General features: G+C 32.0%; 4 protein-coding genes across 7 annotated transcripts; 3 read left to right on the plus strand and 1 right to left on the minus strand.

The window, feature by feature from the left end:
• Positions 1 to 137: 137 nt before the first annotated feature.
• On the plus strand, positions 138 to 6,912 carry LOC101217298 (glutathione reductase, chloroplastic). Of its 2 annotated transcripts, none has more exons than XM_011660964.2 (11): positions 138 to 689; positions 1,545 to 1,770; positions 1,949 to 2,227; positions 2,314 to 2,490; positions 4,103 to 4,156; positions 4,241 to 4,389; positions 4,526 to 4,589; positions 4,781 to 4,951; positions 5,045 to 5,176; positions 5,324 to 5,419; positions 6,495 to 6,912. In XM_011660964.2, exons 1-10 carry the CDS (start codon positions 328 to 330, stop codon positions 5,363 to 5,365), a joined length of 1,656 nt encoding a protein of 551 aa, XP_011659266.1. In that variant the 5' UTR covers positions 138 to 327; the 3' UTR covers positions 5,366 to 5,419; positions 6,495 to 6,912. The 2 variants fall into 2 exon arrangements, with proteins under 2 accessions (XP_011659266.1, XP_004146950.1); XM_004146902.3 differs by having other exon boundaries at positions 139 to 689; positions 6,481 to 6,912.
• A 92-nt stretch (positions 6,913 to 7,004) lies between these two features.
• Positions 7,005 to 11,303, minus strand: LOC101217764 (phospholipase A1-Igamma1, chloroplastic). The gene is made up of 3 exons (XM_004146904.3): positions 9,913 to 11,303; positions 9,585 to 9,811; positions 7,005 to 7,440 (listed from the first exon to the last, which is right to left on the minus strand). Exons 1-3 carry the CDS (start codon positions 10,957 to 10,959, stop codon positions 7,197 to 7,199), a joined length of 1,518 nt encoding a protein of 505 aa, XP_004146952.1. The 5' UTR covers positions 10,960 to 11,303; the 3' UTR covers positions 7,005 to 7,196.
• Positions 11,304 to 11,785: 482 nt separating this feature from the next.
• LOC101217528 (RAN GTPase-activating protein 1) lies at positions 11,786 to 17,348 on the plus strand. 3 transcript variants are annotated; one of them, XM_031889288.1, is made up of 2 exons: positions 11,786 to 11,856; positions 15,333 to 17,348. In XM_031889288.1, the coding sequence occupies exons 1-2, from the start codon at positions 11,844 to 11,846 to the stop codon at positions 16,961 to 16,963; spliced, it is 1,644 nt and encodes a 547-aa protein (XP_031745148.1). In that variant the 5' UTR covers positions 11,786 to 11,843; the 3' UTR covers positions 16,964 to 17,348. The 3 variants fall into 3 exon arrangements, with proteins under 3 accessions (XP_031745148.1, XP_011659268.1, XP_004146951.1); XM_011660966.2 differs by lacking the exon at positions 11,786 to 11,856 and adding an exon at positions 13,018 to 13,367 and having other exon boundaries at positions 15,323 to 17,348; XM_004146903.3 differs by lacking the exon at positions 11,786 to 11,856 and adding an exon at positions 13,023 to 13,367.
• Positions 17,349 to 23,235: 5,887 nt separating this feature from the next.
• On the plus strand, positions 23,236 to 27,468 carry LOC101218243 (phospholipase A1-Igamma2, chloroplastic). Its single transcript, XM_004146906.3, has 4 exons — positions 23,236 to 23,631; positions 25,275 to 25,986; positions 26,715 to 26,941; positions 27,089 to 27,468. Exons 1-4 carry the CDS (start codon positions 23,288 to 23,290, stop codon positions 27,330 to 27,332), a joined length of 1,527 nt encoding a protein of 508 aa, XP_004146954.2. The 5' UTR covers positions 23,236 to 23,287; the 3' UTR covers positions 27,333 to 27,468.
• Positions 27,469 to 27,596: the final 128 nt, after the last annotated feature.

The raw sequence follows: 27,596 nt of genomic DNA on the forward strand, positions 1-27,596 counted from the left end.
TATTTGATTTGAATAGTAAATTGGAAATTAGAAGAATAGAGAATTTAGTTAGAAGAAAAAGAATAAAAGTGATTAACCCTAAAGATGCCACGTGCGAACAGGCTTCTCTCCCACAAACGCTGGCGGCTTCTCTTCTCCTCTCAATCACCGTTGATGAAAAAAATCGTCAAACAATTTCGTAAAGTTGGAATTTTCTCGACAGTTATCCGAAACCCATTTCGTTTAAAGAAAAAATAAATCTCATTTTAATCGATTTTCCACCATTGTTGAACACTGAGAACAAACCCAAAAAGAAAACCATAGAAAAGGCTTTTTGTAGACACCAAAATGGCCACTTCTCTTTCTTCTTCACAAACTCTTCACACGCTCTTCTGCAAAAACCTCCCCTTTTCTCTGTCTTCTTCCTTTCTCTCAATTCCCAAGCCTTTATCCCCTCTTCCTCTCTCCCCCCGCTTCCTTCCTCTCACTAACAATCGTCTTCATTGCCGCCGTGGCATTGTGGTTCGTTCCCAGTCTGAAAATGGCGTCGAAGCTCTTCGCCCATATGATTTTGATCTCTTTACTATCGGTGCAGGCAGTGGGGGTGTGCGAGCTTCCCGCTTTGCTGCTAATTTTGGTGCTTCCGTGGCGGTTTGTGAGCTTCCTTTCTCCACCATTTCGTCCGATAGTGCTGGAGGTGTTGGTGGGACGTAAGTTTTAAATTTCTGCTTAAATTTGATATTCTGTAGTTTGAGCTATCTGAATTGAGGTGTTTTCAATTTATACTGCCTTTATGAAACAATCTTTTTGGGGAGTTGGGGTTTGAAATGAGAATTTAGGAATTGGTCGTACATGGCTTGTTGCTACGTTATGCTTAATAAAACTATGCATGTATTTAGGAATTTACAAAAGACGGGCGAGAGGCTCTAGCCATTGGAGTTACAAAAGAATTCTGCAATTGGTTTAGGGGGAAGAGAGATTGTTAGAGGGGTAGAAAGATGTACATATGCAACGAGTCATAGCAAGATAGATAATATATTCGAAAAAGCTATTAAGAGGGCTTCCCTTTTCATTCAGAAGTGCTTACTAGAATTATTTGGTTAGATTCTTCTAGCTATTTATGGTTTTGTTAGAATCTCTGTTTCTCTTTGGGCCTTGGTTTCTCGAGTTATTTTCTAATTATTTGCTAGGTCTTATCTCTCTTTTCTGAACCCTTTTTCGCAAGGTTTTTCCTTGTTTTCTTTCATATACCTCTCAATGGGCGTCAAGTTTTCTCATTAGGAAAAAAAAGTTTACATTTGGGGTTGTGGAGCTTGGAGCAATTGTCTTGCTGCTCTGGCAGGAAGTTGTGCGTGATAGAGAGCAAATATGATAGGGTCAATACCCCACATCCAGTATTTGAGAGATGTTAGTCTTAGTTAGCAAACGTTAATTCTATTAGCCTTCCCATGCTTTCTTCTTATTTTTATAGAAATTGATATGTTGATTTGTCTGTATGATGCTCTTCTTTAAAATATGAATGTATTTCGATTCCCATGTGCCCTATCTTACAATTAGATTGCCAGATGTGTAATTCGTGGATGTGTACCGAAGAAGCTACTTGTATATGCATCAAAGTATGCACATGAATTTGAAGAGAGTCATGGCTTTGGATGGAAATATGACACTGAACCGAAACATGACTGGAGCACCTTGATTGCGAACAAGAATGCTGAGTTACATCGACTAACTGGTATCTACAAAAACGTTTTGAACAATGCTGGGGTCACCTTGATTGAAGGCCGTGGAAAGGTGGGGCAACACTGTGAGTTCATGATTTTAGCACTAAATGTTACTGTTCTACTCTTCAAATACTGTGTGCTCAGACGTTTTATTTCCCTTTTAACTCTTGAGATCCGATCTTGTATACTTCTGTACAATGAACTTGTTATACAATCGTTAAGTGCATCCATTTCAACAATATCTACAGATTCTGGATGAACACACGATTGATGTAGATGGTAAAATTTATTCGGCTAGACACATTCTAGTGTCAGTCGGGGGGCGCCCTTTCATACCTGACATTCCTGGTAGTGAGTATGCTATAGATTCTGATGCTGCCCTTGAATTGCCATCCAAACCTGTGAAGATTGCCATAGTTGGAGGTGGATATATTGCTCTAGAATTTGCTGGCATCTTCAATGGTTTGAAAAGTGAAGTCCACGTATTTATACGACAGAAAAAAGTGCTCAGAGGCTTTGATGAAGAGGTGAAACAATGTTGATAATTTTATTCTTGCTTGCTCGGCAATTTTCCTTCACATCGATACGCTCATGGTTGTTTTATTTGTTCTAGATTAGAGATTTTGTTGCGGAACAGATGTCACTAAGAGGAGTTGAGTTCCATACAGAGGAGGTACCACAGGCTATCCTTAAATCAGCAGATGGGTCATTATCTCTAAAGACTAGCAAAGGAACAGTTGAAGGCTTCTCACATGTTATGTTTGCAACAGGGCGCAGGCCTAATACAAAGGTACAATATTACAGTTTTTTTTGGTAACCACCTTATCACAACCATGGTATTAAATTTTTATTGAGATGTCAACATTTCTATCGATATTATTCACATTTTCATGGGCTAAACTTTGGCGTGGGGTGGATTGACATTTCCATTTTTGGTACAAAATTCATGCAACATAAATAATAAGCAACAAAACGTCACTAATGTGAATATCATATAAATAATGGATACTTTAACTTGTTTCGAAAGCATAAAATATTTATTTATTAATATAGACATTTTAACAAATCTTTTGTTTTATATATTTTTTTAGAAATATTCATCAAACTTGATATTCTATCTATGATATTTCCATAAAATTGTGTCATCGACATTTTATTGATGTCAACATTTTAAACAATGATCTGAAATGATTAAATCTGGCTAAAATTGGAATAGAAGGGGTGAGCGGTTTAAAACTATTATAAGCATACATAACGAATAAACAAACGGCATTAATTTCTTACTCAAAGGCTGCATTATTCATTTGTAAGAAGAATCTTGTCTAAAACAGAAAAGGAAATGATATTCTAACTAGGATAATACCTCACTTATATCTAATTGATTCATATATGTAGTGTATACAGTACAATTATTTTAAAAAATCTCGAAAGAAAAAAAATTAAAGATGTAGATTTAGGATACCACCTAACAAGGAAATACAAAGTAAACGCAAGAACGCTGCACAGAAAATTTATTGACAGGGGGCTTCGAGTTGTAACCTAGAGAGCAAAAATAAAAATCTGGAAAAAAACTACACAAGAAAGATTTAAGCTCTGGTTGGAAGGGGGCTGACAAGCATAGTTACTACTAAACTGGTTACAAATATTAAGCATTGATTGGTTTTGTTTATACATATTATATAAAGACAATAAAGTTGAGGGGCCTGACCTATACTAAATCTGCCGGTGCTAACAGTCCTAACAAACTTACTAATTAATTACTAATATGCTCCTTTTGAAACCCAGCCTAATATTCTACCAATAATCTTACTATTTCCATAGCCAGTAGTCTTACAATTTGATTTTTGTTAATTGCTGACAAGAGGGGTCAAAATTATGGTATTAGTCTTACAAGGGTATTCTGTAAATATTTCTTACCCTAATCTTTTGTCGGTTCTTCCTTTTTTTAAATCGGTTATGTATGCGCCAATGAGTTAAGAAAAAATAAAAATTATTCTTATCTTAAAACAACATTAATTGTGGAGATAAAACTGCTTGCTTGCTACCACAGGAACAAAATTGAAAGGTAACTTGTTGAAAGCATAAAGTAGCACTTTATAACTATAGAAAGTAGTGTGCAAATTTTTAAGTGTAAATAATCAATAATGACGGACCATGATACAAATATTTAGTGTTATAAGCCCAATGGTTTATTTTTTCCTCTCATAAACATCATTGGATGCTCTCTATAGAACAACGTATGATTTGTTCTCCTCAAACAAAAAAATCAAATGAAAATATTTTATGCTTTCGTAGTTCTTTTTCAATACTCCAAGGAACCTTTGCTGGTGTGTTATCCTGTTTTTGAAATGGGTTACAACTTACAAGTATACTATTCATTGCTTACTCATACTTGTTCACAGAACTTGGGATTAGAAGAAGTAGGTGTAAAAATGACCAAAAATGGAGCAATTGAGGTAATGCCTTTGGTTTGCTTTTAGCCTTCGCTTTTTTTTTTTTTTGTATAAATCTGTTAAGAACCTTATTTTCTGTTTTTGCAGGTTGATGAATACTCCCGTACATCAGTTCCTTCAATTTGGGCTGTTGGAGATGTTACAGATAGAATAAACCTTACTCCTGTTGCTTTGATGGAGGGAGGAGCGTTAGCAAAAACTATATTTCAGAATGAGCCTACAAAACCTAGTTATAGGTATATCAATCTTATGCTAATTTGTTAGCAATTGGTGTAGTGTGATCTGACAAACTCTCTGGAATTATTGTGTTAATCTTCTTTTGGCTCTCTTTTTGATGGTGTTATTTTCTTGAACATCCTACTCTTTACGTAGTGCTGTTCCTTGTGCTGTTTTTTCCCAGCCACCAATTGGAATAGTTGGACTTAACGAAGAGCAGGTAAGAAGAGATTATATGTTTATTATATAGGTGTCAGTATCCTAGGCTATGCTCATTTTTGTGCATCTCACCCAGATGTGAAAAACTCTTTTTTTAATCTTCTTTTACATGTAATTCGAGTGAGATGCACAAAGGTGTACCTTAAGTGTTGCCCTTTTTGTTATGTTAACATTTCAATAATTGCAATGTAGGCCATACAAGAACATGGTGATGTTGACATCTACACAGCAAACTTTCGGCCCTTGAAGGCAACACTCTCAGGGCTTCCAGACCGAGTTTTTATGAAGCTTGTAGTCTGTGCAAAGACGAATAAGGTTTTAGGACTGCACATGTGTGGTGACGATTCACCAGAAATCGTGCAGGTCTTTCTACCTTTTCATCAGTATCCTTCTTATAATATCTCTTTTACTGATATTAATTCAAAAGTTCACAACACGCGAGGTTTTAATGGGCAGGGATTTGCAGTGGCTGTGAAAGCTGGTTTGACCAAGGCAGACTTTGATGCTACCGTGGGTGTTCATCCTACAGCTGCTGAAGAATTTGTCACCATGCGAACTCCTACAAGGAAGATTAGGAGAAATCCTGAGGTTTGTTGACAATGATAAGCTTGTGCTGGTTGACCAATTTGCAATTTTTGATGTCTTCAACTAATAAATAATGAATCGTTGCCCTTTAACAATTTAGAATGCACAAATTGGCTTGGAAACTGATATCATTTGGGTTACTTCTGTTAGGAAAAGTCAGAATCTGAGGCTAAAGCTGCAGCAGGGGTATAAAACGGATGAAAGCTTAATCAATTTGTAATTCAAAAACTCAGTCAGTCCTTTCAGGTATCCGCTCTCTTGACCTACATACCATTTATACGAGTGCTTTACAAGTGTGATGTAACTTTCATTGAATTTGTTTCCATTGCTACTACAAAGATTATTACTTTTAGAGATAGAAATGTTGATGTCAAGTTTATCAATTAAGTGTTATTTGCTCCAGAAGTTGAGAAAATACCATGAAACTATGATGGTATATTTAACATCAGTGAACCTAAAAAGGTCCTTTGATAATAAGCTACACTCTCTTCGGTTATTTTATAGGTGAACTTAATACCAAGGGGGAATTCAGGATGATGTAAATGAACCATTCTCTTATCAATTGCAGCCTCTCTATGCTTATTTTTCAGTGTCAATTTATTTGGCGTCCAATCTATGCCTAATTTAGTAGATAAGAGACCAAACTATCATTTCAAAGGTGGATGGTTTATGGTTTAATCCCTAAATCTGAATTAAAAAGAAAAATAAATTTCATTAAGCATATAATTCATTTTCGATTAATGTTCCAGCTCTTGAAGCGAACATCCCAAAATTCAAAATCACATCTCCTCCTAGGTTCCATCCTACCATCTATAGATAGAAATAGAGATTTTGACACTTCAAGAACCCTCCCAAGTTTGATATTTTTCCTACCACCTAATAATGTCAGCCATGAGTGGCCCAACCCCCTTTGCCTTAAGAAGCAATGTCAAAGAGAATGTAGATTGAGATGAGAGTCTAACTACATTGGATTGCTAGATGGCAGAACCGTGCTATGGGGTCGAATGATAACATATAGAATCAAACTGTCATGCATAGGATTGTGGAGGAATTGAGTCCTCTTCTATCCCTTCCTAAACTGTTTAGCCTTCTTCAACTCAATTTGTGTTAGTTCCTTCCAACCTGAAAAGTATGGACATTTTAGTTTGGCTAGAGTGCCCTTGTCCAACACTATGAACACATCATATCGAACACTTATTAGTGTATACGGTCGAAGTAGGAACAACATTTGTTTTACATTCATTAAATACATTAAAAGTAAATAAACTTCTTTTCCTTTTTGTAGCTCAGCAACTCATTTTTTACAGGTTGACTATGAAAGGTACAGGAACGGACAGCCCTGACATCGAATTTGATTAATGGCGATGATAACAATGATGAAGAGCTTGTTGAAACTGGTCGTAGAAAACCATTAACTTTACAAGGACGCGAATTTCAAATATTGCAGCTTTGAAGAACAATGAATTCACTATGGTTGTGGTCTTTTTCTTTTTGTATTTTTCATTAACATTTTGAGCAGCACGGACTAAATCTTGAATTGTCATTGAGTGGATTGTCTTAATGGTTGGTTCTTCATGTACATTTTTCTTATTTAATGGGTGGGTATTTCCGTTTCTGTTTCTTCTGTTTTCCAAAATTTTACTGCCCTAACTCTATATTTGTTCCTTCTCTTGTGTGTGAAAACTTCTGTTGTAAATATTGATATCGATGCATACATTGAGTTCTCTGTTTTAGGTAAACATCGATGTTTTTTGAATGTTATATTACATGTATTATTTACACGTAAGAAAATTTTAACAAACGATGGAAAAGAATTAGGAAAATTTAGATATATCTCTTAAAATCTATGAGTGATAGATTATATTATTGATATAACATAAACGTTATCTAATCAAACTAGTTGATACATTGTCCAAACTAGTTGATACATTGTCCAAAATATTTAACTAAGAGTAACAATGTGATATATTTTCCTATCTAGAAATTGTAAATTGAATTAAGAACAAGCAAAGAAACTAGGTAGCTAGGAGTAAAAATGTAAACCTAATTGTGTAAGATGATGGTGAATATCATGAGGATGATCCTCAAATTTTAATCGATCAGGTTGTATCCAACGTCCATCCTTGTTTCTTATCATACCTTTATTTTCATCTTGCCTCCAATTTGGTGGGACTAAGTAATGATCTTTAAGAAAATCACAACCCTTGTTTACCAACGCCGGATCTCTCCCACTCGCTAACACGAACCTACCATCCTTTTCATGGTACCTGTTTCATTCCAACACTATGTTTTGTAACTATTTCGCTTTTTTAACCTCATATTACCATAAATAAATTTTAAATTATTTTTTATTAGCTAAAATCACAATTTAGTTTGATTTATTGCAAGTTTGGTACGTACGTGTAGGAGCGTATCCAGGTCATACCTAGCTTCCCCGTTCCTACCTGACCCCGTTAAATAACACATTTTTTCATGAATGATCTTTATTTAAAGAGTAATTTCATAAATGAGGGAATCTAGTAAATAATTACATCTTAAAATTGGAACAAGGTTTTAATTTAGTTTTTCGTTTTATGGTCTAGGTTTCATTATGATATTGGTTAGTTAGCCAAACTTCATTATTACTAAATCGATACATTTTTTTTAAAATAAATGAGTCGGCATTTACATTTATCTAATGAAGTTAATGCTCATTAAAACTTAATGGTGAATAAGAAATGAGAGAAATATATATATAGATTATGTTATTTCTTTTTCAAGAGTAAATCTATACAAGTATATACTTGTTTAAATAAATCTTTTAAAATTATAGAGGAAAAGTTGAAAATAAAATAACAATATGAAATCGTAAACAAAGAACTAAACCAAAATAAAGGTCTAAAATTAATATAAAATTGAAAATTTTAATATAAAAACACTTTCCCCTTAAAGTTATAGCAATCCCAAGCATCTTAAACAACCTACCATATAGATTTCCTTCATTTAACATATTAATGGTCAATGATTGTTGCTATCATTTTAGGTAAGTGTGTATGAGACAAACAATATTGTTATAATAACTAATAATGAATGTCAATAACTGTTGTTTGTGACAGACGAATATCCCAATACTTCAATGTCAGTGATATCATAAAATTATAATCTATTGTCCATATCAAAATCAATTTGTTTGTTTCGTGAACATAACACCACATCCACTAAAAAGATAATATTGTTTTTTCATCAATATTATAAAATAAAAATAAATCATCATTTTTAAATAACCAAAATATTTATAAAATATAACAAAATTCGATATTCAAACTATAATAAACTCTAATAAACATTTTTATCAAATAATAATAGTAATCGATATTTATAGAAATTGATATAAGCTTTATAAAAAATTCTTATATTTGGTAGATGCTCCCTAATTTTTCATTTATAATAATTTTTGTATTCTCTTTTTAGTTTGTGAAAACTATTTTTATTATTGTTTCTCATTTTTATTTAAGAAAACCGTCTAAATTTAAGATTTTTTTTTAATTAACTAAAATAAATTTAAAAAGGGTATATTAAATAAAAACATAAGGAAAAGTAAAAAGAATATATTAATTTAGAAAATATTGAAAAAGAATCGTATTTATTTTAATATTCAGTGCAACTCATATTTAATTAATGGTGGTTGAATCAAAGTATGTAAATATGTATTACATGTTGGGTTTAATTAAATATTTAATGATTATTTTAATTTATAGAAATCATGCCAACCTTTATAAATAATATTAAATTATTTTGACCTTTCAGATTCCTTTCATTTCATTGTTTACTCTGTCAAAATAAATGTTTAATATTATTCTCTAATATTTCTAATCAATTTTAAAATTAGTAAGTTTATTTTTTAATTTGTGAAATGCGAATAAGACATTACATTAAAGAAAAAAAAAATACAAATATATGAATTACATCCTATAAACATTTTCAAATTCTACCCCTTTCAACACTAATTCTTTCTTAAATTATATCAATTTGCACTTTTCAACATCACCCATTCACTGTATACGATTATATAAATTAAAATTTTATTATATTTATAAATATTTTTAATAATTTTTCGTATAAAATAATTTTGATTGGATACTCTAACATATGTATACGTGGGGCTCTAATTATAATAATTAACATCTCTAATTATTAAAATTTATAGTTAACTAGGATATTAATAATTATTTCAAATTTCTTTTTATTTTGTTTGAATGTGATGTTTACTATTTTCTATCCAGACTAAAACAATTAAAATCGCAAACAAGAACTTCTCTATCACCTAAACTAAAACAGTAAAGAGACTACTCAACATTTAAAAAACAGGTAAGAGATAAAATTGGTCAAAGGGAGAAGGAAAAGAAGAAGGGTGGTGAGAAAGGTAACGTACCCATCGAGTAAATGCAAGAGAGCTTCCAAATTATGGGCACATACTGGGTCGTTGGTTTGTTTAAGAAATGGAGAAACTTTATGATCCAATTTTAACTCTACACCCACATGTGAATAACTCCACGGTAATCCCTCCGCATATTGCATCACCGCCCTTGGTATGCTTTCGTTTAATAAAAATCCTGGCGATTTTGGTACTATGTCGTGAATATTTATCACCCTCAATACCTGTGAGTACACGTTTACATTCATTTATTTTAGATCATTTATATTTGAAAATAACCATTTAAGTAATGTCTCGTTTTTTTAATCGAAATTGGAGAAGCTACCTTAACTCCCAATTCGTGAAGGCGTTCCTTGAAGGAGAAGTTACCAACACGAGGCCCCGAAAAAGAGAACACGCAAACAGGCACAACTCGACCATTTCCCAACCGGTTCAACCCGGTTTCCGCCAAATCGAAAGCACTGAGAACCGCCAAAGCACTTCCCAAACTATGCCCTGTAATCGTAATACTCATCTCCTCCTCCGCTCCCCCAAATCTCTCCGTTAGCCGCTTCACCTCCGCCATCACCTGCTCTCTCGCCGAGAATCTACAATATCCACAACCTTCCTCCTCCTTCTCCGTATACAAATCCACGAATCCCGATTCCACCTTCACTCCCAAATTGGGGCAACCAATCTTCGCCGCCGCGATCGGTTTCAGAAAATCCATCAGATCCGTAATCCATTCCAGCCTCGTCACCGTTCCTCTCCACGCTACCACAATATCTCTCCGCCCTAGCTCCTTCGATTTCTCATCATTCGATACAGCCACGTACCCGATCCAGTTCGCGCTCTTGCTCCACACCTTTGGCCATCGCGATTTCTTGAAGAAATTAGGCATGTTGATGTTTGATGTTGCGTACAGGTACCGCGTTACTTCATAACCTACGTTTTCCATTCCTAGACGTTCGAAAAATTTTCCTCGACTGAATCTGCAACTTCCGCAGTATTTTGAGAACGGATCGTAATCGAAAGCGTCGTAGCAGGATTGTGACATTTCGCCGTATCTGATTAACTCGGAACGGAGGAGATCGTTCATTGGATCAAGTAATCCAGTCCAATCGTTGCTTCCGTGGATTTCTCGCCAGGAATCGGCGATTTTTGATTCAGGTAATGATTCTTCCATGTTGATTTGTTGTTGTTGTTCGTGTTCTTCTATGGAAGCATATGAGTGTCTGGTTCTTGAAATTACTTGACATTGTGATGATTGTTCTGCGTTTCTTGTTTTGAATAATCTGGAGGTTTGAAACCAAGAATTTGAGGTTGAGTAAGGGAGTGGAGAAGAGAATTGTTTTGGAAATGGGAAGAGAAAGTTGGAGAGAAGAATCGCCATTAATGAATAATACTAAGATTTTTTTTTTCTTTTGTGATGAAGATGATGGAAATGAAGTGGGGAAGATGATGAATGCAATCAAAGATGTTAATAATAAGAGTTGGTGGGAACTTGCATATAATTCAGATTCAAATGGCAGCCATTGATATTTCCCCCAAGAAATTCTCGTAAATCCCCGAAAATGCCACTCACTGATAGAGCTATGGATACAGTCATTGACGGTGAATGAAGTCTACATCATTTATGGAATCTATTTTTCAAAACTAATATAATATGTTTGGAGTTCACAAATCTAAAATTTTACTATATTACTAAATTATGGTTTGGGTTCGTATATTTAAAATTAACAAAAAATTTAATCATCATAATTTTTAAAAAAAAAATTTAGGATGTATTTATAATAGTCGATGAGATATGAATTATTATAGTTGAGGTATATATTATTATAATCTAAGTTATGTCTTGTTTATTTTTTATATATATAAATTGGCATGTGATTTAGTTAAACATTGTTAATTATGAATAAATTCACACATGAACTGTTGACAAGTTCAACAAGTATAAAGAAAATAAATTTGCATCAAAAAGCATAAGAAAGTGTATTTTTAAAAAGATTATTATAATTAAACTAAATGTTTATTTGGAATAAATTAGAAAAAGATTTTTCAAAAATTCATTTTTATTTAAACAATTTTGTTATAAACTTCTTAAAATAAAAACACTCTTTAAAAGTACGTATGTACACGTTTCTTTTGTTTGTTATATATGTTAAATATGTTTTTCTTAAAAAATTTCAAGATTGATCGGTGACGATGGTTGCTGGAGTTGATTGTCGAAAGTTTGCTGGTAGAGTCACCGACATGATGGTCGAAGATTGGTAGGCAATGATCACCGAAGGTGATGTTTGAAAGTTGGTTGATTAACTTCTCAACTCTTGAAACAAATATGGGAATAAACTATTATAGCTCATTACATCTTATTTTTTTTAAAACCTTATTATTTCGTAAATTCAACTTTATTTTGTTTCAATTTCTTTTTCTAAAATAAATTTTGAAGAACATTAATAGAGATAAGATAAAATTTAAGTAATTGAGAAGACGTAACAGGTTAAATTGAGAATGTAACTTTTATAAAGAACTCTTTATTACCATTTTCTTTTTAGATATATGACTTCTCATTCACTCTAGCTATAATGACAACAAAACCTTCTTCTTCTCTTCTTCATTTTTTTTATTGGACAGATTCCCTATTACAATCTTACAGCTGTTTTAACGTAAAGTTGTGCAAAAGATAAAATTTTATAAAAGTCGATTAACTATTTTAATAATAATCAAAGTCATAAACTTCGAAATTTAGAGACCACGATATTAGTTTTTATCATGTGCCACTATTTTGGGAAAGAAGTATTTAAGAATTAATGGAAATATAAAATATTTCACACTACCTCCCTTTATTGGAAGTTACGTAAACGTACATTTGTAAATAGGTGAAACTCTTTATCGTTTAGGAGTCGTTTAATTTGTTTTGGATGTTTAGTTTTGTATTGGGTGGACATTTAGACTACATACCATATTTTTGTTTTGTAGCACTATAATTTACTTAAGCATCTAAAGAATTGTAAGCATCTCCAAAGTTTTGGATGTCTTCCAAAAGATGAGTTTTTGATCATCTTTTACTTCATATCTTTGCTTTGATTTTGGTTTCTTATTTAGGGCAGTGGTTATTAATATTGTTTTTCTTCTCATCTTCATTATCGGTTGGGTAATGATTTTGATGGGAGGCTTTTCATAGATGTGACCAAAAGGTGTGAGTGCAGGTTTGATTCAGTAAATAAAGTGTTAATTGTTTGAATGTTTTAATTCCACCATAAAAGAATCTAATTGATGAGTGTTTTTTTTCTTTAATCTATCTTTCTTATGTTCATAATTTGTGTTCTTCCTTAGTTTTCTAAATATTCTTTTTATATATATTTGTTTGTGCTGAGAAATTGTGTTATGTATTTTTCTCTTTTTAAATATATATTTTAAAGAAATATGAAAAACCAAACCTATCTTTTCGTCGTGTGGGCAGAAAGACCTTTTATTTTTATTTTTATTTTTATTTATTTCTTTAATTTTTTAAACCAACAAACTTTCATTTCTTTCTAAACCCTATTTTCACGTTCAGCCGCTGCACCCCGCCCCGCCCCGCCGCACTCCGCCGTTCCTTCTCGCCCTATTCCGCCGCACGCTACCCTGCCGCATTCTCATCTTTCAAACCAAACTTCTGCTGCCCTCCTCCCTCTCATACAACAACACAAAACCTCCCTTTCTCTCCATTTCTCTTTTTCTCACAAACACAGTGTTTCACCCCCTAATCTCCGCCGTCTCTAGATCTCCCTGCCGCCACTCATCTTTCAGATCTACAAGGTTTTTCTTCTTCTTCTTCCTATTTACATTCCACGAAAAAAATCATAACCATTTTTATTTTGTTAATTTCTTCTTCAATCACTAAGAATGTATACATCACAAATTACAAAAAACAGATTCGAGAAGTGAAATGAACAAAAGAAAGATATAATATATCGTTCTTGTCCGAATCAATAAATAAATAAAAGAAGGACAAATTTTGTTTTGGAAAATGCGGATGAACAAAGCAAAAAAGAAAGAAAAATGTCGATTTTGGCTTTATTGGCTGGAAGAAATATTGAGATATTAATACAATGGACAAGCGAAATAGTGAACTAACGAGGAGTCCTCTTCAATTTTGAAGAATCTATAGATGCCTATGAGCTAGGGCATAATTTGTTTCTTAATATCTCTGATTATTTGTTTTCTTTGTGCAAACTAGTTAATGTATAATTTTCCTGTTTCATATACTTTTTTGGAGTTCAATCTTGAATATGTATATTTTTGTCTTGTTTCATTGCTGCTTCAAGGAAACTTTATTGAAGAAAATTCGACTTACAACTATTATTAAGATTATTCTTGGTGCTAGTTTGTAGATGGCTTCTTACTTCCACGCAAGATCATATTATGTATCTTTATTGACTGTAAACGCATTTAATTTTTGCGAGTGATTTCATAGGTTTCCTTTTATGAGTTGGTAGGTTTTGCTGCTTGTATTGATGGCCTTTAGTCCAATTGCTTTGATATACTTCCAATTTGGTCAGGAAAAATACAAAATTTAGTATCATCTTGTATTTCTATTGTTTGTCTAAGTGCAAAGGCCTATTATGCATATCAAGTGTGTAAATTCTGATAGAGATTATATGTCTTGGATTTTTCTTATATGAACCTTTTTTAGTTAAAAGTTCAATTGTTGAACTAGCAGATGATAAAATTATAAACATCTGATTTAAGATATATTTTGAGATGCGTACAGAAAGTTGAAGGCTACTGATGGCCATTTTGTCAACTTCTTTAATTAGTAGTAATTATAAATATATAACATTTGACATTGCAATTAGGCATCTGCTGTTAAGCTCAAGCCCCCCTCTAGACCTAAGTTCAAGCCTTACTTTTATACTTTTTTTGCAAATTATTTTTAGCGAATTATAAAGCCCCTCGCCAAAAGAATTTCAATGTCTTATGTCTTAATTTTTCATAATGCCTTTTTTTTTTTTTTTTGAAATGGAGCCTCTTAAATTATTATTAATAAAAGAACCTTAAGCTCAAAGTACAAGAGTGTTATACTAAGAGCAAAAGAAAAGATAAAATTCAGTCTACAGCTACAACAAACGCTAAAAGACAAATTCCAAATAGGAAAGACCAAGCCAAACAAAATCATATCCAAAGAAATCTAAATACAAAGCATAATGCAAAATCCTCTGATAAAGAACTAAATTGAAACTAAAAACTTGCAAGAAGATGCAACCGGCTGCTTCGAAACTCCCTAGCCAAACTAATCTAGAGGAAGCTCGAAAAAGTCTTCCACTATTCAGCATCCATTTTCATAGTGGCTTATTCATCTTTCATTTGTCATTGCTCCCAGTATCAATTGTCTCAGTGTTTATTCTCTAGATACTTTTCTGTGAGTGATATTTTTCCATTGTAATATAATTGCCTGTTGTGTATGGTTATGGTATAAGACAGGCTAATGTCTGACTAGGAAGTATGGTAGTATGGGATTTTTTTAATCTTGCTATATAGTTTTGTTTCTATTTCTAATTTGGTTGCTATATTGATTTGCTTCTAAATTTAAGAACATTAGTTAAGATGGGGATACCATATCTGCTTGACAATTTGGCAACCGTCTGTTAGGTGCAAAGGTTCTTGATGTCGGAAACCTGAACAATTAAGCTGAGAAATAAACTTTGCCTAATTTCCTCTTTTTGTCAGAAACCTGAACTTTTCTATGGATTATTTTGTCTTATTTTGTCTAGTTTGATGCAGATTATATTGCTATGGATTCTTCAACCCAGACATTCCAACCTCGTGTGATGTCAATTAAATTATGGCCTCCAAGCCAGAGCACTAGGTTCATGCTCGTAGAACGAATCATCAAGAATCTTACAACACCCTCCATTTTTTCCCGGAAGTATGGCTTATTAAGTAAAGAAGAAGCTGAGGAGGATGCCAAGCAAGTAGAAGATATGGCTTTTGTAACTGCAAACCAACACTTTGAGAAGGAGCCAGATGGTGATGGAAGCTCTGCAGTTCAAATTTATGCCAAAGAATCTAGCAGGCTCATGCTGGATATATTGAAAAGAGGTCCTAGAGTAAAGGAGGATGGAGAGGTATTAATATCTGAGAAGTCTACTACTCGAGGAACGGTTTTTGATATATCAGGAGGACGAAGAGCATTTATTGATGCAGAGGAGGCTGAGGTTCTATTAGAACCCCTTAAAGATCCTGGAAACCTATTTACTAAGATCTGCTTTAGTAATAGAAGTTTTGGCTTAGATGCTGCTCGTGTTGCTGAACCGATCTTGTTTTCCATCAAAGATCGGTTGACAGAGGTTGACCTATCAGATTTCATTGCTGGAAGGTCAGAGGGGGATGCTCTTGAAGTTATGAACATTTTCTCTGCAGCATTAGAAGGTTGTGATTTAAGGTATCTGGACCTTTCAAACAATGCCATGGGCGAGAAGGGTGTCCGAGCATTTGGATTGCTTTTGAGATCACAGAAAAATTTGGAGGAGCTTTATTTGATGAATGATGGTATTTCTGAGGAAGCTGCAAGAGCAGTTCGTGAGTTGATTCCATCTACAGACAAGCTTCGTATTCTTCAGTTCCATAATAATATGACGGGAGATGAAGGAGCAATTTCAATTTCCGAAATTGTCAAGAGTTCTCCTGCATTGGAGGATTTCCGTTGTTCCTCAACAAGGGTAGGTTCTGAGGGAGGTGTAGCTCTAGCTGAAGCTATTGGTACTTGTACACGTCTCAAGAAGCTTGATTTACGTGACAACATGTTTGGGGTGGAAGCTGGAGTTGCTTTGAGTAAATCTATATCTTCCTTTCCAGGTCTAACTGAAATCTATCTTAGTTATCTGAACTTGGAGGATGAAGGAGCTGAAGCATTGGCTAATGCTCTTAAAGATTCCGCACCTTCACTTGAAGTTCTCGAAGTAGCTGGAAACGATATAACTGCAAAAGGCGCTGTTTCAATAGCAGCATGTGTAGCAACAAAGCAATTCCTCAGTAAATTATATTTGGCTGAGAATGAACTGAAGGATGATGGTGTGATTTTGATTGGCAAGGCACTCCAGGATGGACATGGTCAATTGAGCGAAGTCGACTTCAGCACAAATTCAATACGAAGGGCTGGGGCAAGATTCGTAGCACAGATATTAGTACAGAAGCCAGGATTTAAGTTGCTAAACATCAATGCCAATTATATATCTGAAGAAGGGATTGACGAAGTGAAGGAGATATTTAAGAATTCTCCTAATATGCTTGGGTCTTTGGATGAGAATGATCCAGATGGAGAAGACTATGATGAAGATGCTGAAGAGAATGGTGATCATGATGACGAACTCGAATCAAAGCTCAAGGGCCTTGACATCAAACAAGAGGAGTAAGAATCTCACAGGTCAGATTTGATCATTCTTTGATCTTCACCACTGTTTTTGTTTATCGTTTCTTTTTTATTGCTGTATGTGGTAGGTTCATACCATTTAACCAACTGTAACAAGTTTCCCTTTTTAGCTAGGCATCAGCATCCTAGTTTAGAGATTTTTAAAAGCAAAAATAGCTGCTTGCTATTCTGTTATTTGCCGGCTCTATTTTTTTGTTGGCATATAAATTGATGCAGTTCATTGAGATGTTCCGCCATTAGAATTGTGTCTTGTTATTTTGGAAATCAATGTTCATCATTTTATAGTGCACAAATTGGATGATCTGTTGTATTACTGATGGAACTGAAGGTATCGTTTGGGAGTTGTCAATTATAAGTTTGGTCATGAACTTCCATGTGTTTTTAAAAGCTATCCAAATATTATAACATACATGGTAAGCTTATTTATTAGACAACTTTTAACACGGATTTAATTTGAAATTCTTAAAAGATTGATTAAATTGAAAACAAAAATACCAGGGAGTATAGTGATTATAAGTTTGGTAGCAAGAACAGGTTACTTATGATTAAGCATGTGACTTATTGAATGGTATAGTTTCACATTTATGGGTTGTGCTTCTTTACTTAATGATCAAGTGTATGTCTAATTTAAACATTAAAATGTCAATCTAAATTGTAGAGAGAAACAACCTAAATACTCTTTCTATGTATCTTTGTCTTCCAAGTTGATGAAAGATACCACAAGATTTCTACTTTTGGAGAAGTTTAGGTTTCTTTTCTCCTCTATGATATGAGGTAGTGTGTCCACGAGAAGGGTACCATTTTGATCTATGTTGGAGACATCTACTCACTAAATTTATGTGCTAGCAGAGTAAAATTGTCTTAAAGGATACATCATCGATCAATTCCAAAACTAAATATTGGCACTGAAACCAACCGATAAGTATGAAAACTTATTATAAGTTAAGTTGTGTGTGGTAGTCGATCAACTTATGGTTGGTTTTGTTTTGTTGAGTTTTTTTTTTCTTGAGATGTGGAGATCTGAGGAGAGGTTATAGGTTATGTGAGACAAGTGGATGTTGGCACCGGTGAAGATAGATAGACACAAATGGAGATGGAGGGAGTTGGGAGTCGAGCGAGGGTGAAAAAAGGTGGAGTCTTGATGTTAAAAGAAAGCAAGAGAGAAAACACAACATATTAAACAATTGAATCTGTTCACCGTTGGAGCTATTTGAACCAACCCTCTTATTACCTCTATAGTCGTTTGTGCACCCAAACAAAGTATGTTAGAATCAAATTACATAACTGTTTGTGGCTTCTTTGTACGAAGGATACGAGTGTAAGCTTCTTTCAACAATGATATTTTTGAGCTTGACAAAACTTGATATTTGGTTATCTCATATTTAGGTGCAAGAAACCAACTAAGAAACTTACGATGAACAATTGTTCATGTCGAGCCATGAGAATTTCTAGATCAGTACTAATTGGCATCAAGGCATTGAATTCTTCACACGTCTTTGACGTCCATAAAGTAACTCGTGAGAGACTTTTCTCTTTGGTCAAGTTGATATAGAGCCTTATAACCATCCAACATTCGACTAATTTTTTTGGAAATGGTCAAGTTGATATAGAGCCTTATAGACATCAAGCATTGGATAATTTTTTTCTTTTCCGAACTAATGAAAATTCATATATTTCAGTAGTTCTTTCATCGATTCATAGTGATTTACTAGCTCAATGATTTCATGTCAAATGAATTTCATTTGTAGAAGCATTCTTAAATGTAGTGAAACCAAATCTTTTTAGTAGCATCAACGGGTGGCTCTTCCTTAATGTGTTCATCCATCTCATGCTCCTAATAAAGTAGCAAACATTCAATCTCCATGAATAGTGATTTGATCCACTCAACTTGTGCTCGGTTACTTTTGACATCATCAATATCATCTTTGACGTGACTACTGGTTTCTTGTCGGTCATTACCTCCAAAAAAAACTAACATAAATACTAATTAAAATCTAAAGAGATGTTTTTCTTTGAATGAACACAATCAATGAGTATATAGCTCAAGCAAACACACGGATCTTTAAAGTAACTCATTCAAAGAAAATAACTAGAAAGGACTAAAAAAAACCCTCACAAAATGAACCAAAAAGGACGGTGCACGTGCTTACATTTACCAACGTGTGGATTGGGCGGGGGAGGAGGGGGCGGCGCTTGAACCTCATGCACTAGTCAAATGACATCGAAATTTTGGGGTTAGGTAGATCGACGACAGATCTCCTCTTTGGATTGAATGATATTGAAAAAAAAAAAGGTGAACAAACTTTTGGCCGGCGGTGGCATCTGATAGACGACGACGATTGAAGACGAAAAATAAACCAACGATGACGACAATGGACAAAAGTATAAACCCATCCCCTCCACAAAAATAACCCTAGATGTAACATAAAAGGGTTCTAAATTCTTGAACCATAGTCAAAACCTTAATTTTCAAGTTTGAGAGTGAATCAAAATATCACATTTGTTCATTATACATACAAGATAATACAATAATGACCATGGAAAGTGTAAAATAACATTATAAAAAAGGACAATATAATAAACATATTTACAATAATAAAATTATAACAGAAATAGTAAACCAAGTAATGTTAAATATTTATGATAGGAAAATGAAAATACTTGAAGCAATTATGAATTTTAAAGAGCTTATTGTACATGACATTAATATTGAAAATTTCAAGATTTATGGAACAAACTCATGTTTTGAGAAAAGAACTTCTGTTGTGGCTGAAAATGAAATTTCTTAACAAAGGGATTATGTTTACTGAGTTTTCCATATCATCCTTCCCTTCCTAAGGAACAAACTTTCAAACCATTCTCCACATTTAGTGATAAGATTTATAATATAATCTTCATTTAGATATTAGATATTATATTTGTAAAATTGGAAAATACAACTAAAAAGAAAAATCTTAAAATATCCATCAAAGACAATCACTAGAAGGGGATGGAAGGAAAGAAGGGAATTAAAGACAAAAGAAAGGGAAAAAAAAATCCTCTTTGGTATCTTAAAAGAAAATGTGACAAATGATATACCTTTGGACCACTTTTGAATAACAATTCATTTCATATATACACATCTGTTTTGTAACCAAGCCAGCAGATATTATCGTTTCTTTTCAAAAGTATCGTACATAAAAACATGTGAGAGATAATTGTTAAAAACATCGTCGTTTGTTTGATATATCCAACTATATATAATAAAATTTCTTATAATCGTAATGGTCAATTTTATTGTCGGATTCATTATAATGAGCCTGAATTGTAAATATGATTAGATTGATTTAGATCGTGTTTACATTTGTTACATTACTCTATCTTTATCCTTATTGTTATTGTTATTTATTGAATGGAAAAACTGATGTGATAACGTAATAAAAGCAATTTAGGCCACTGATTTCAAAGTTGGAAATGAGTTCTATATTTTTGTTGTCTATGTAATATCACATCTTTGTGTACAATTCATTAGGCTACGTGACATTTACATAAAGTATATAGCACAAATATGACATTTCATTGAAAACAAATTGTGTATATAGAACACAAGATAAATAATTGTATATGCAACATGAAAATTGGTAAAATATTAATAAAAATAAAAAGTTCAACTTGCATTTGAATTTCTAACCAAAATTTTAGAATGAAATCTTGTTTTTTTTTTTTAGTTTTTAAAATTGGACTAAAATGTAGATAACAAAAACAAATAGAAAAGCTAAGTAGTTTAATTTTCATAAAGTAAAATATATCAAAATTAATTTGGTCTTTTGTTAATCTTTTTATTTGTTGTTTTTTAAAATCAAGTCTATTTTCTCTTTATTTTTTACCACGAACCATTGGTATATTTCTTAGGTACAATAGTTAATACTAATATAAAGTTCATTTTGACCCATTAAAATATGTTAGATGAAAAAATTATTGATAAGTACATTTAATAAATATAAACTATGTGTATGATATGAAATTAACAAAAAGTCTACATTTTTATATATTTTAATGATATCAGAGGTGAATTAATATTTTCATAACATCATAAAAAATCATTTAAAAAACACTTTTTGTCCATATATTTTCATAAAAATAACGATTTTATCCGTAAACTTTAGTCATTAATCTTTTAGTCCATATACTTTCAATTTTATAACAATTTAACCTCTTAAACTTTAGTAAATAACAATTTAGTCATAATACTTTTAAATTCGTAGCAATTTACTTTAATATAATGTAATAGTTTATCGATATACTTAGGAAAGAAAAATCATATCAAAGTTTAACATTAATTTCTACCACCTTAGTAGGAATTAAGTGGTTACCAACTTTAAAGTATAAAGAATTTTGAATTGTTACTTTAACTAAAATACTGTAAAATGAAAATTATGTAAACTAAATCATTATAAATTAATGTTTTAAAATACTAAATGGATGCTTTTATAAATATTCAAGGACTAAAAAGTGATTTCTCTTAACTTTGTTTAAAATATAATAATAATAATAACAATAACAATAATATATATAAATAAATAAATAGATGGGTATAATTTTTTTTATTTTCTAATTTCTCTAAAAATATCTATTAAAAAAGTCATTTTCATGAAAGTGAAAAATTTTAACCGGTAAGTTTTCAGAAAAGAAAAAAAATGATTACATGTAATAAAATAAATTAAATATTTATAAAATATAGTAAAAACTTTAAATTAAATATATAAATTTTAAAAAGTAAAAAAAAAAATAGAAAAACAGACTTGTGGGACAATATAAACTGTGTGTAATAAAATATAAAGTTTTAGGCGGTGTTTGGGACAAAGAATGAGTTATTGTAGTCCTAAATTATTATAGTTTGTGTTTGAGACGTAGATTATTTTAGTTTAAATTATAATAGTATGTGTTTGATGCGTAGATTATTTTAGTTTGATAAGGAAAAATAGTACACAGTAACAAAGAATAAAAAAGTATAAAATAGTAAAAACGATAGCAAATAATAAATATTGTAACAAATTAGGAGTGGTGCAATAGTATTTACTCTAATTAATTGATGAGTTTTAAATTGTATTTATGATAGCAATAGGAGTTCTTAGTATATTTTTTTGTTTGTTATGAAATGAAGTATAAAATTTTGTTTATTCCAAGGTAGTACAGCTGGGTGACAAATACATTTTATGTGTTAGTCCTCACTTATTAATACATCACATCACATCTTCTTTCTCTTTTTTCTCCTTTTATCTCTTTCTCTCCTTCTTTCCCATTCATAGTATTCAACTCAATCAATCAATCATAATAACAACAACATATTAATAATTCTCCTTTGTTTTATTTTAATTATTCAACTCAAATCATTTATTTATATTTTAATTGTTCACAAAAGATTATATATATATATATATATACACACACGTGGAAAGTAATCATTTATATCAACTCCATCTTCACTTCCATAATATGACATAATAAAAGAGATAAAATATATAATAAGATAGAAGATATTGTATAATATATGGGAAGAAATACATACAATTGGCTACACACTTGCACCATACCTAATTATCTAATGATCTTTTCATTGCCCATCTCATACCTAAAAAGAAAAAAAACAAAAACTCATTAATGTATTAACCAACACACACTATATTTCTTCTTCACCTTCTTCTCCACCCATTCCATTTGCATGATCTCTCATTAAATTCATTTATCTAAACTATAATATGCATAACATATATAAAAATGTAACCAAACCCAAAAATAATTATTCTAATTTCTCTAATAAAATAAGAAAAATCCAAAACGCGCGATGATTTTTTCATATATCCCTATGATAATTTATATATTCTTTACCATTTATTAATCTCGGACCATCTTGATTCCACTAAGATTCGAGATCTAATAACTGATTAAAGCAGAATTCTTTCAATTCCAAAGTATCTTGGGGCATGGTATATACTTGAGATCATATATCAAAATTTACAGATCGTTCTATATGATCATGTGTCGTGTCGTGTGGCTAATTTATCGCATGTTGATTGAAGTCATTTTGATATTTTTGTGTTGAGGTGGAATAAGTATCAAACTTCCATCCTTATCTTTGTAGGGTAAAGAGGGTCAGAGTCCACATTGGTGTTGAAGTATTTCACCATCATCATTACAAATTACAACCGTGAGAAACGTGCCACATAATTCAGAAATAATTCACTACTCTTTTTCTTCTTTTATAAATATAAGCACATCCTGTAATTTGGCATATAACGCAAAGAAGTTAAATATCTTATCATCATCAATGGCGATTTCAACGTCTTCTTCCATTCTTTTTCCGTTTTCAACTAAGTCACAGCTTCCTCTTAACCATACCCTTTTCTCCATTAGTCCTTCTGCTTCAGATTCTCATTCTTCTTGGAAATGGAGAACTCAACTTCTTCTTCATCAACCAGCTTTGCCAATCTCTAAAAGAACCAGAAAAAATGTAGTGTCTGCTATATCCACTGACTCGGAAGTATCGACTCGGTCCGGTGAGACGGAGAATGAGACTGAGTTGGCCAAGAAGTGGAGAGAGATCCATGGAAGTGGTGATTGGGCCAACTTGCTTGACCCGATGAACCCTATTCTTCGATCTGAGTTAATAAGGTACGATATGTCTAGAATGACATCCTAAAGGTTTCATAATTATTGTTACTTTTTAAATCTTGTTTGAGTATTTGATTTTTGAAAGTACTGATGACTAAAGAAAGAAATAGAAAGTAATATTTAGAAACAATTAATTTTCAAACAACCATCTAAACAAATTGGTTAACAAATCAAAGGCTTCAGTGCTTAGATTCAAGTTTTTGCAATTTGTGTTTTTTTTTTCTTCTAATTTCTTAATGTTGTTCATCAATTCTAAGTAAAGTACATTTTAATTTTTAGTCAAATTTCAATGTAGTTTTAAAATCAAACTACTATTTCTAATTTTGAAAGAGAAAAAAAGTTGTGTTTTTAAATTTAATTTTTTAATAACAAAAAGCTAAAAGTCATAAATATCTCTCTCTTCCCTCTAAAATTGGCATTGCATTAATCAATGGGTTTTGGAACAATGAGGAAGGAGAAATGGAAACGAAGAAGGTACAATAATAATTAACAATGGTACAGACCTTGAATTATTGAGATGTTAAATTATTTTGGTATTCAATAAAAGAGTTATTTATTGTCATTTGGGTGAAAATATTTATGAATATATGGCAAAGTTTAAGAGTTTATCAATGACAAATGTTATATAAACAAGAAATTTTGTTATATTTAATAATCACACGTGCCCTCAAATGTATTGCTCCATTAAAAATGACGTGGTTTTAACTTCAATGAACAACACTTAGAAATTAACTAAGATGCAACATTTATCACAAAATTTATACACAAAAAAAATGTCCTCCAACTTTATAATTTAAGTAAAAGTACTCTCAAATTTTTAAAAAATAAAAGTAGAAGGATATTAGTAGTTTTTGTTTATATACAAATGGTATGGGTTTATTTGATTGTAATTTTTCTAGTTTAAGGATACTCTTGAATCTTATAAAGATTGAGGTACTTACCTTATGTCACTCAAAACACCAACAAATTTTAAACAAATTTTAATAAAAGGTAAAAATACTTTTGAACTTAGAACCAAAAAAATTAAAGGGTAAAGAAAATAAGAAAAAAACAATAATAGTTGAGATGTCTCTCTCACAATAATGAATGAATAAACGTTATCATTAAAAAAATTTATGGCTCAAGATATCGTACGTAAATTATTGTGGTGAAGGGTTTGTGTCATGACCCCCAACTTCGTCCCCTTCCACTTATTATTCATATGATCCTTATACTTTCTATTATTATTTCTTATATTCTCTATTAATTTCTCTTCCTAATATTCCACTTTTTATTTGGAATAATTTGATTCAATGGTTGTTCATTTTGTCGATAGACCGTAACATTTTATTATATTTTTTTTATTTGACTATATTTAATAATTGTTATAATATTTTATTTAGAAGTTAACTATTACATTGACTATATTTCAGGTATAAACAATGCTAATTTTTTTTTAAAAAAATATTAAAATTTAGATCTATCTCTTAACCAAGTTTATATCCATGATAGACTATATTATCCTAATAGAAGTATATCATAGATTTTTTTTATACGTGGTAAGTGTTCTACATTTAATTATTAGTCATAGGCAGTCATATGACTTAATTTGATTTTTATTGGAGTAATTAGTGTCTGATATGTGGATGGGGGGGTTTATGTAGGTATGGGGAAATGACCCAAGCATGCTATGATTCATTTGTATATGATCCATATTCAAAGTATTGTGGTACCTCAAGATACCCATTGGAAAGCTTCTTCCAAAGCCTAGGACTGGAAAGCGAAGGCTACCAAGTGACTCGCTTCCTTTATGCCACCGGCAACACCCAAATGCCTAATTTATTCATCAAACCTCGTTTCCCCAAGCTTTGGAGCACGCGTGCCAATTGGATAGGCTATGTGGCAGTTTCCGACGAAGAAACCTCGAAGCGTTTGGGAAGACGTGACATTCTTATTGCGTGGAGAGGGACAGTGACAAGGTTGGAGTGGGTGGCAGATATGACAAACATTTTGAATCCTATTTCTTCAAGAAAAATTCAATGTCCTGATCCGTCTGTGAAGGTGGAATTTGGGTTTCTAGATTTGTATACTGACAAGGACGAAGAGTGTGAATTTTGTAAGTACTCTGCTAGAGAACAAATATTGGCAGAGATGAAACGATTGTTGGAGAAGTATAAGGAGGAGGAAGTGAGCATCACAATCACTGGTCACAGCCTGGGTAGTGCTTTGGCTACATTAAGTGCTTATGATATTGCTGAAACGGGGTTGAACAAGACATCAGCAGGTCGCGATGTACATATTTCTGTTTTCTCCTTCGGAGGTCCTCGAGTGGGAAACATGCGGTTTAGTGAACGAATGAATGATCTGGGCGTAAAGGTATTCTTTTTCTCTCTTTTTTTTAAATTTATTATTGTTCTTTTCTTTTAAGTTATACTTAAAGAAAATAATTGAAATCAAATTAATTAAATAATAGCGATGTCACATATCCTTTAAAGTAAGAATGAAAGAAGAAACCTAAAAAAAACTTACCAAACTAACATAAAACCTGATCGACACTATATACACACTTCCATACAAGTTTAATTAGCTCAATTGACATCAACAGAGATCTAGAAATAAAAATGTAAACAATGGACCTTAAAAATAAATTTTAGAAGAGATTGAATGACATAGTTTTACAACTAAGTTAATTGAACATAAAGTTAAGGATAACTCAAACCTATACTAAATTTGTCAGTGTTGATATTGATATATGTTGAGGACTAAAAGATTCATGGCCAAATCCTCCACTTTGAGTTTATTCTAAAACCAAATTAACACTCGTCAATTTTAATTAACAATTATTAAATATGTGTTTAAAATTCAAAGTTTTAAATACAGCTACATGTATACAGAGAGGTTTGGAAACTTAATTAGTTTTTTAAAATTGTTTATTATATTTGGATGAGTTCTTTTTAATATAATATTAATTATAGTTAATGTAAGCTCACTTTATATATATAATGAGTTCTAAGACATGAATAAATTCACAATTTCTTTTTTGAAAATAATGAGTTCTAAGACGTAAATAAATTCACAATTTTTTTTTTTGAAAAAATAAACAGGTATTGAGAGTAGTGAATATTCATGATATAGTACCAAAATCACCTGGACTTTTCTTAAATGAGAAACTACCGCCATGGCTATTGAAGATGACGACATGGCTTCCATGGAGTTACGTACATGTTGGTGTTGAGCTAGAATTGGATCACTTGGAATCACCATATCTAAGACGTTCTACTGATGCCGGTTGTTCACATAATTTGGAGGCGCATTTACATCTACTTGATGGGTAACAAAAAAAAAAAAACTTATTCTCAAACTAAAACAAGACTTGTTTGATATAACTTTTTCAAACAATCATTATTCCAAACAAGTATTTTGTTATAACCTCTATATGTATCATACCATTTAAGTTTAAATTTTAATTCAAATGCAGATATCAAGGAAAGGGTATGAAATTTGAGCTAGCAATTGGGAGAGATCCAGCATTGGTGAACAAATCATGTGATTTCTTAGAAGATAAGTATATGGTTCCACCAATGTGGAGACAAGATGAGAATAAAGGCATGATTTATGTTGATGGTCGTTGGGTGTTTGCTGATAGATCAGATATTGATGGCCACCCGGAAGATACACACTATCATCTCAAAGAAATAGGGTTGTTTTCCGAGAAGGAATGAAATATTTATACGTTGATAAAATAATTCTATGTTGATATTGATGAGATGTTCTTGAAAAACTTGAAAAACTTTTAAAAACCTGCCGTTTATGCATGTACTTTTTTTTCTAAATTTTTAAGTGTTCTTCTTCAATTTAGTTCCTTTTGTATATTTCAAAAGTTTCAATTTAGTCACTCACGATACTACATTTTCGTAGTGGTACGGATATTAAATTTGACGATCATAGAAGGTGGTGGGAGAAAAATTAGGTATGAGAAAATTAAA

Source organism: Cucumis sativus, chromosome 7, assembly GCF_000004075.3.
Source record: "Cucumis sativus cultivar 9930 chromosome 7, Cucumber_9930_V3, whole genome shotgun sequence".
In the NCBI taxonomy this organism is placed as follows: Eukaryota; Viridiplantae; Streptophyta; class Magnoliopsida; order Cucurbitales; family Cucurbitaceae; genus Cucumis; species Cucumis sativus.

What these genes read in the sequence shown, in the direction of transcription:
- LOC101217298 (XM_011660964.2), top strand. Translation starts at nt 328, where the DNA reads ATGGCCACTTCTCTTTCTTCTTCACAAACTCTTCACACGCTCTTCTGC. An exon ending in TGATTGAAGGCCGTGGAAAG is followed by an intron (nt 1,771 to 1,948) that starts GTGGGGCAACAC and finishes CAATATCTACAG; the next exon opens with ATTCTGGATGAACACACGAT. An exon ending in TTGGACTTAACGAAGAGCAG is followed by an intron (nt 4,590 to 4,780) that starts GTAAGAAGAGAT and finishes ATTGCAATGTAG; the next exon opens with GCCATACAAGAACATGGTGA.
- LOC101217764 (XM_004146904.3), bottom strand. Translation starts at nt 10,959, where the DNA reads ATGGCGATTCTTCTCTCCAACTTTCTCTTCCCATTTCCAAAACAATTC. An exon ending in TTCACGAATTGGGAGTTAAG is followed by an intron (nt 9,812 to 9,912) that starts GTAGCTTCTCCA and finishes GTGTACTCACAG; the next exon opens with GTATTGAGGGTGATAAATAT. An exon ending in CTCTTGCATTTACTCGATGG is followed by an intron (nt 7,441 to 9,584) that starts GTACGTTACCTT and finishes GGAATGAAACAG; the next exon opens with GTACCATGAAAAGGATGGTA.
- LOC101218243 (XM_004146906.3), top strand. Translation starts at nt 23,288, where the DNA reads ATGGCGATTTCAACGTCTTCTTCCATTCTTTTTCCGTTTTCAACTAAG. An exon ending in CTTCGATCTGAGTTAATAAG is followed by an intron (nt 23,632 to 25,274) that starts GTACGATATGTC and finishes GGGTTTATGTAG; the next exon opens with GTATGGGGAAATGACCCAAG. An exon ending in TGAATGATCTGGGCGTAAAG is followed by an intron (nt 25,987 to 26,714) that starts GTATTCTTTTTC and finishes AAAAATAAACAG; the next exon opens with GTATTGAGAGTAGTGAATAT.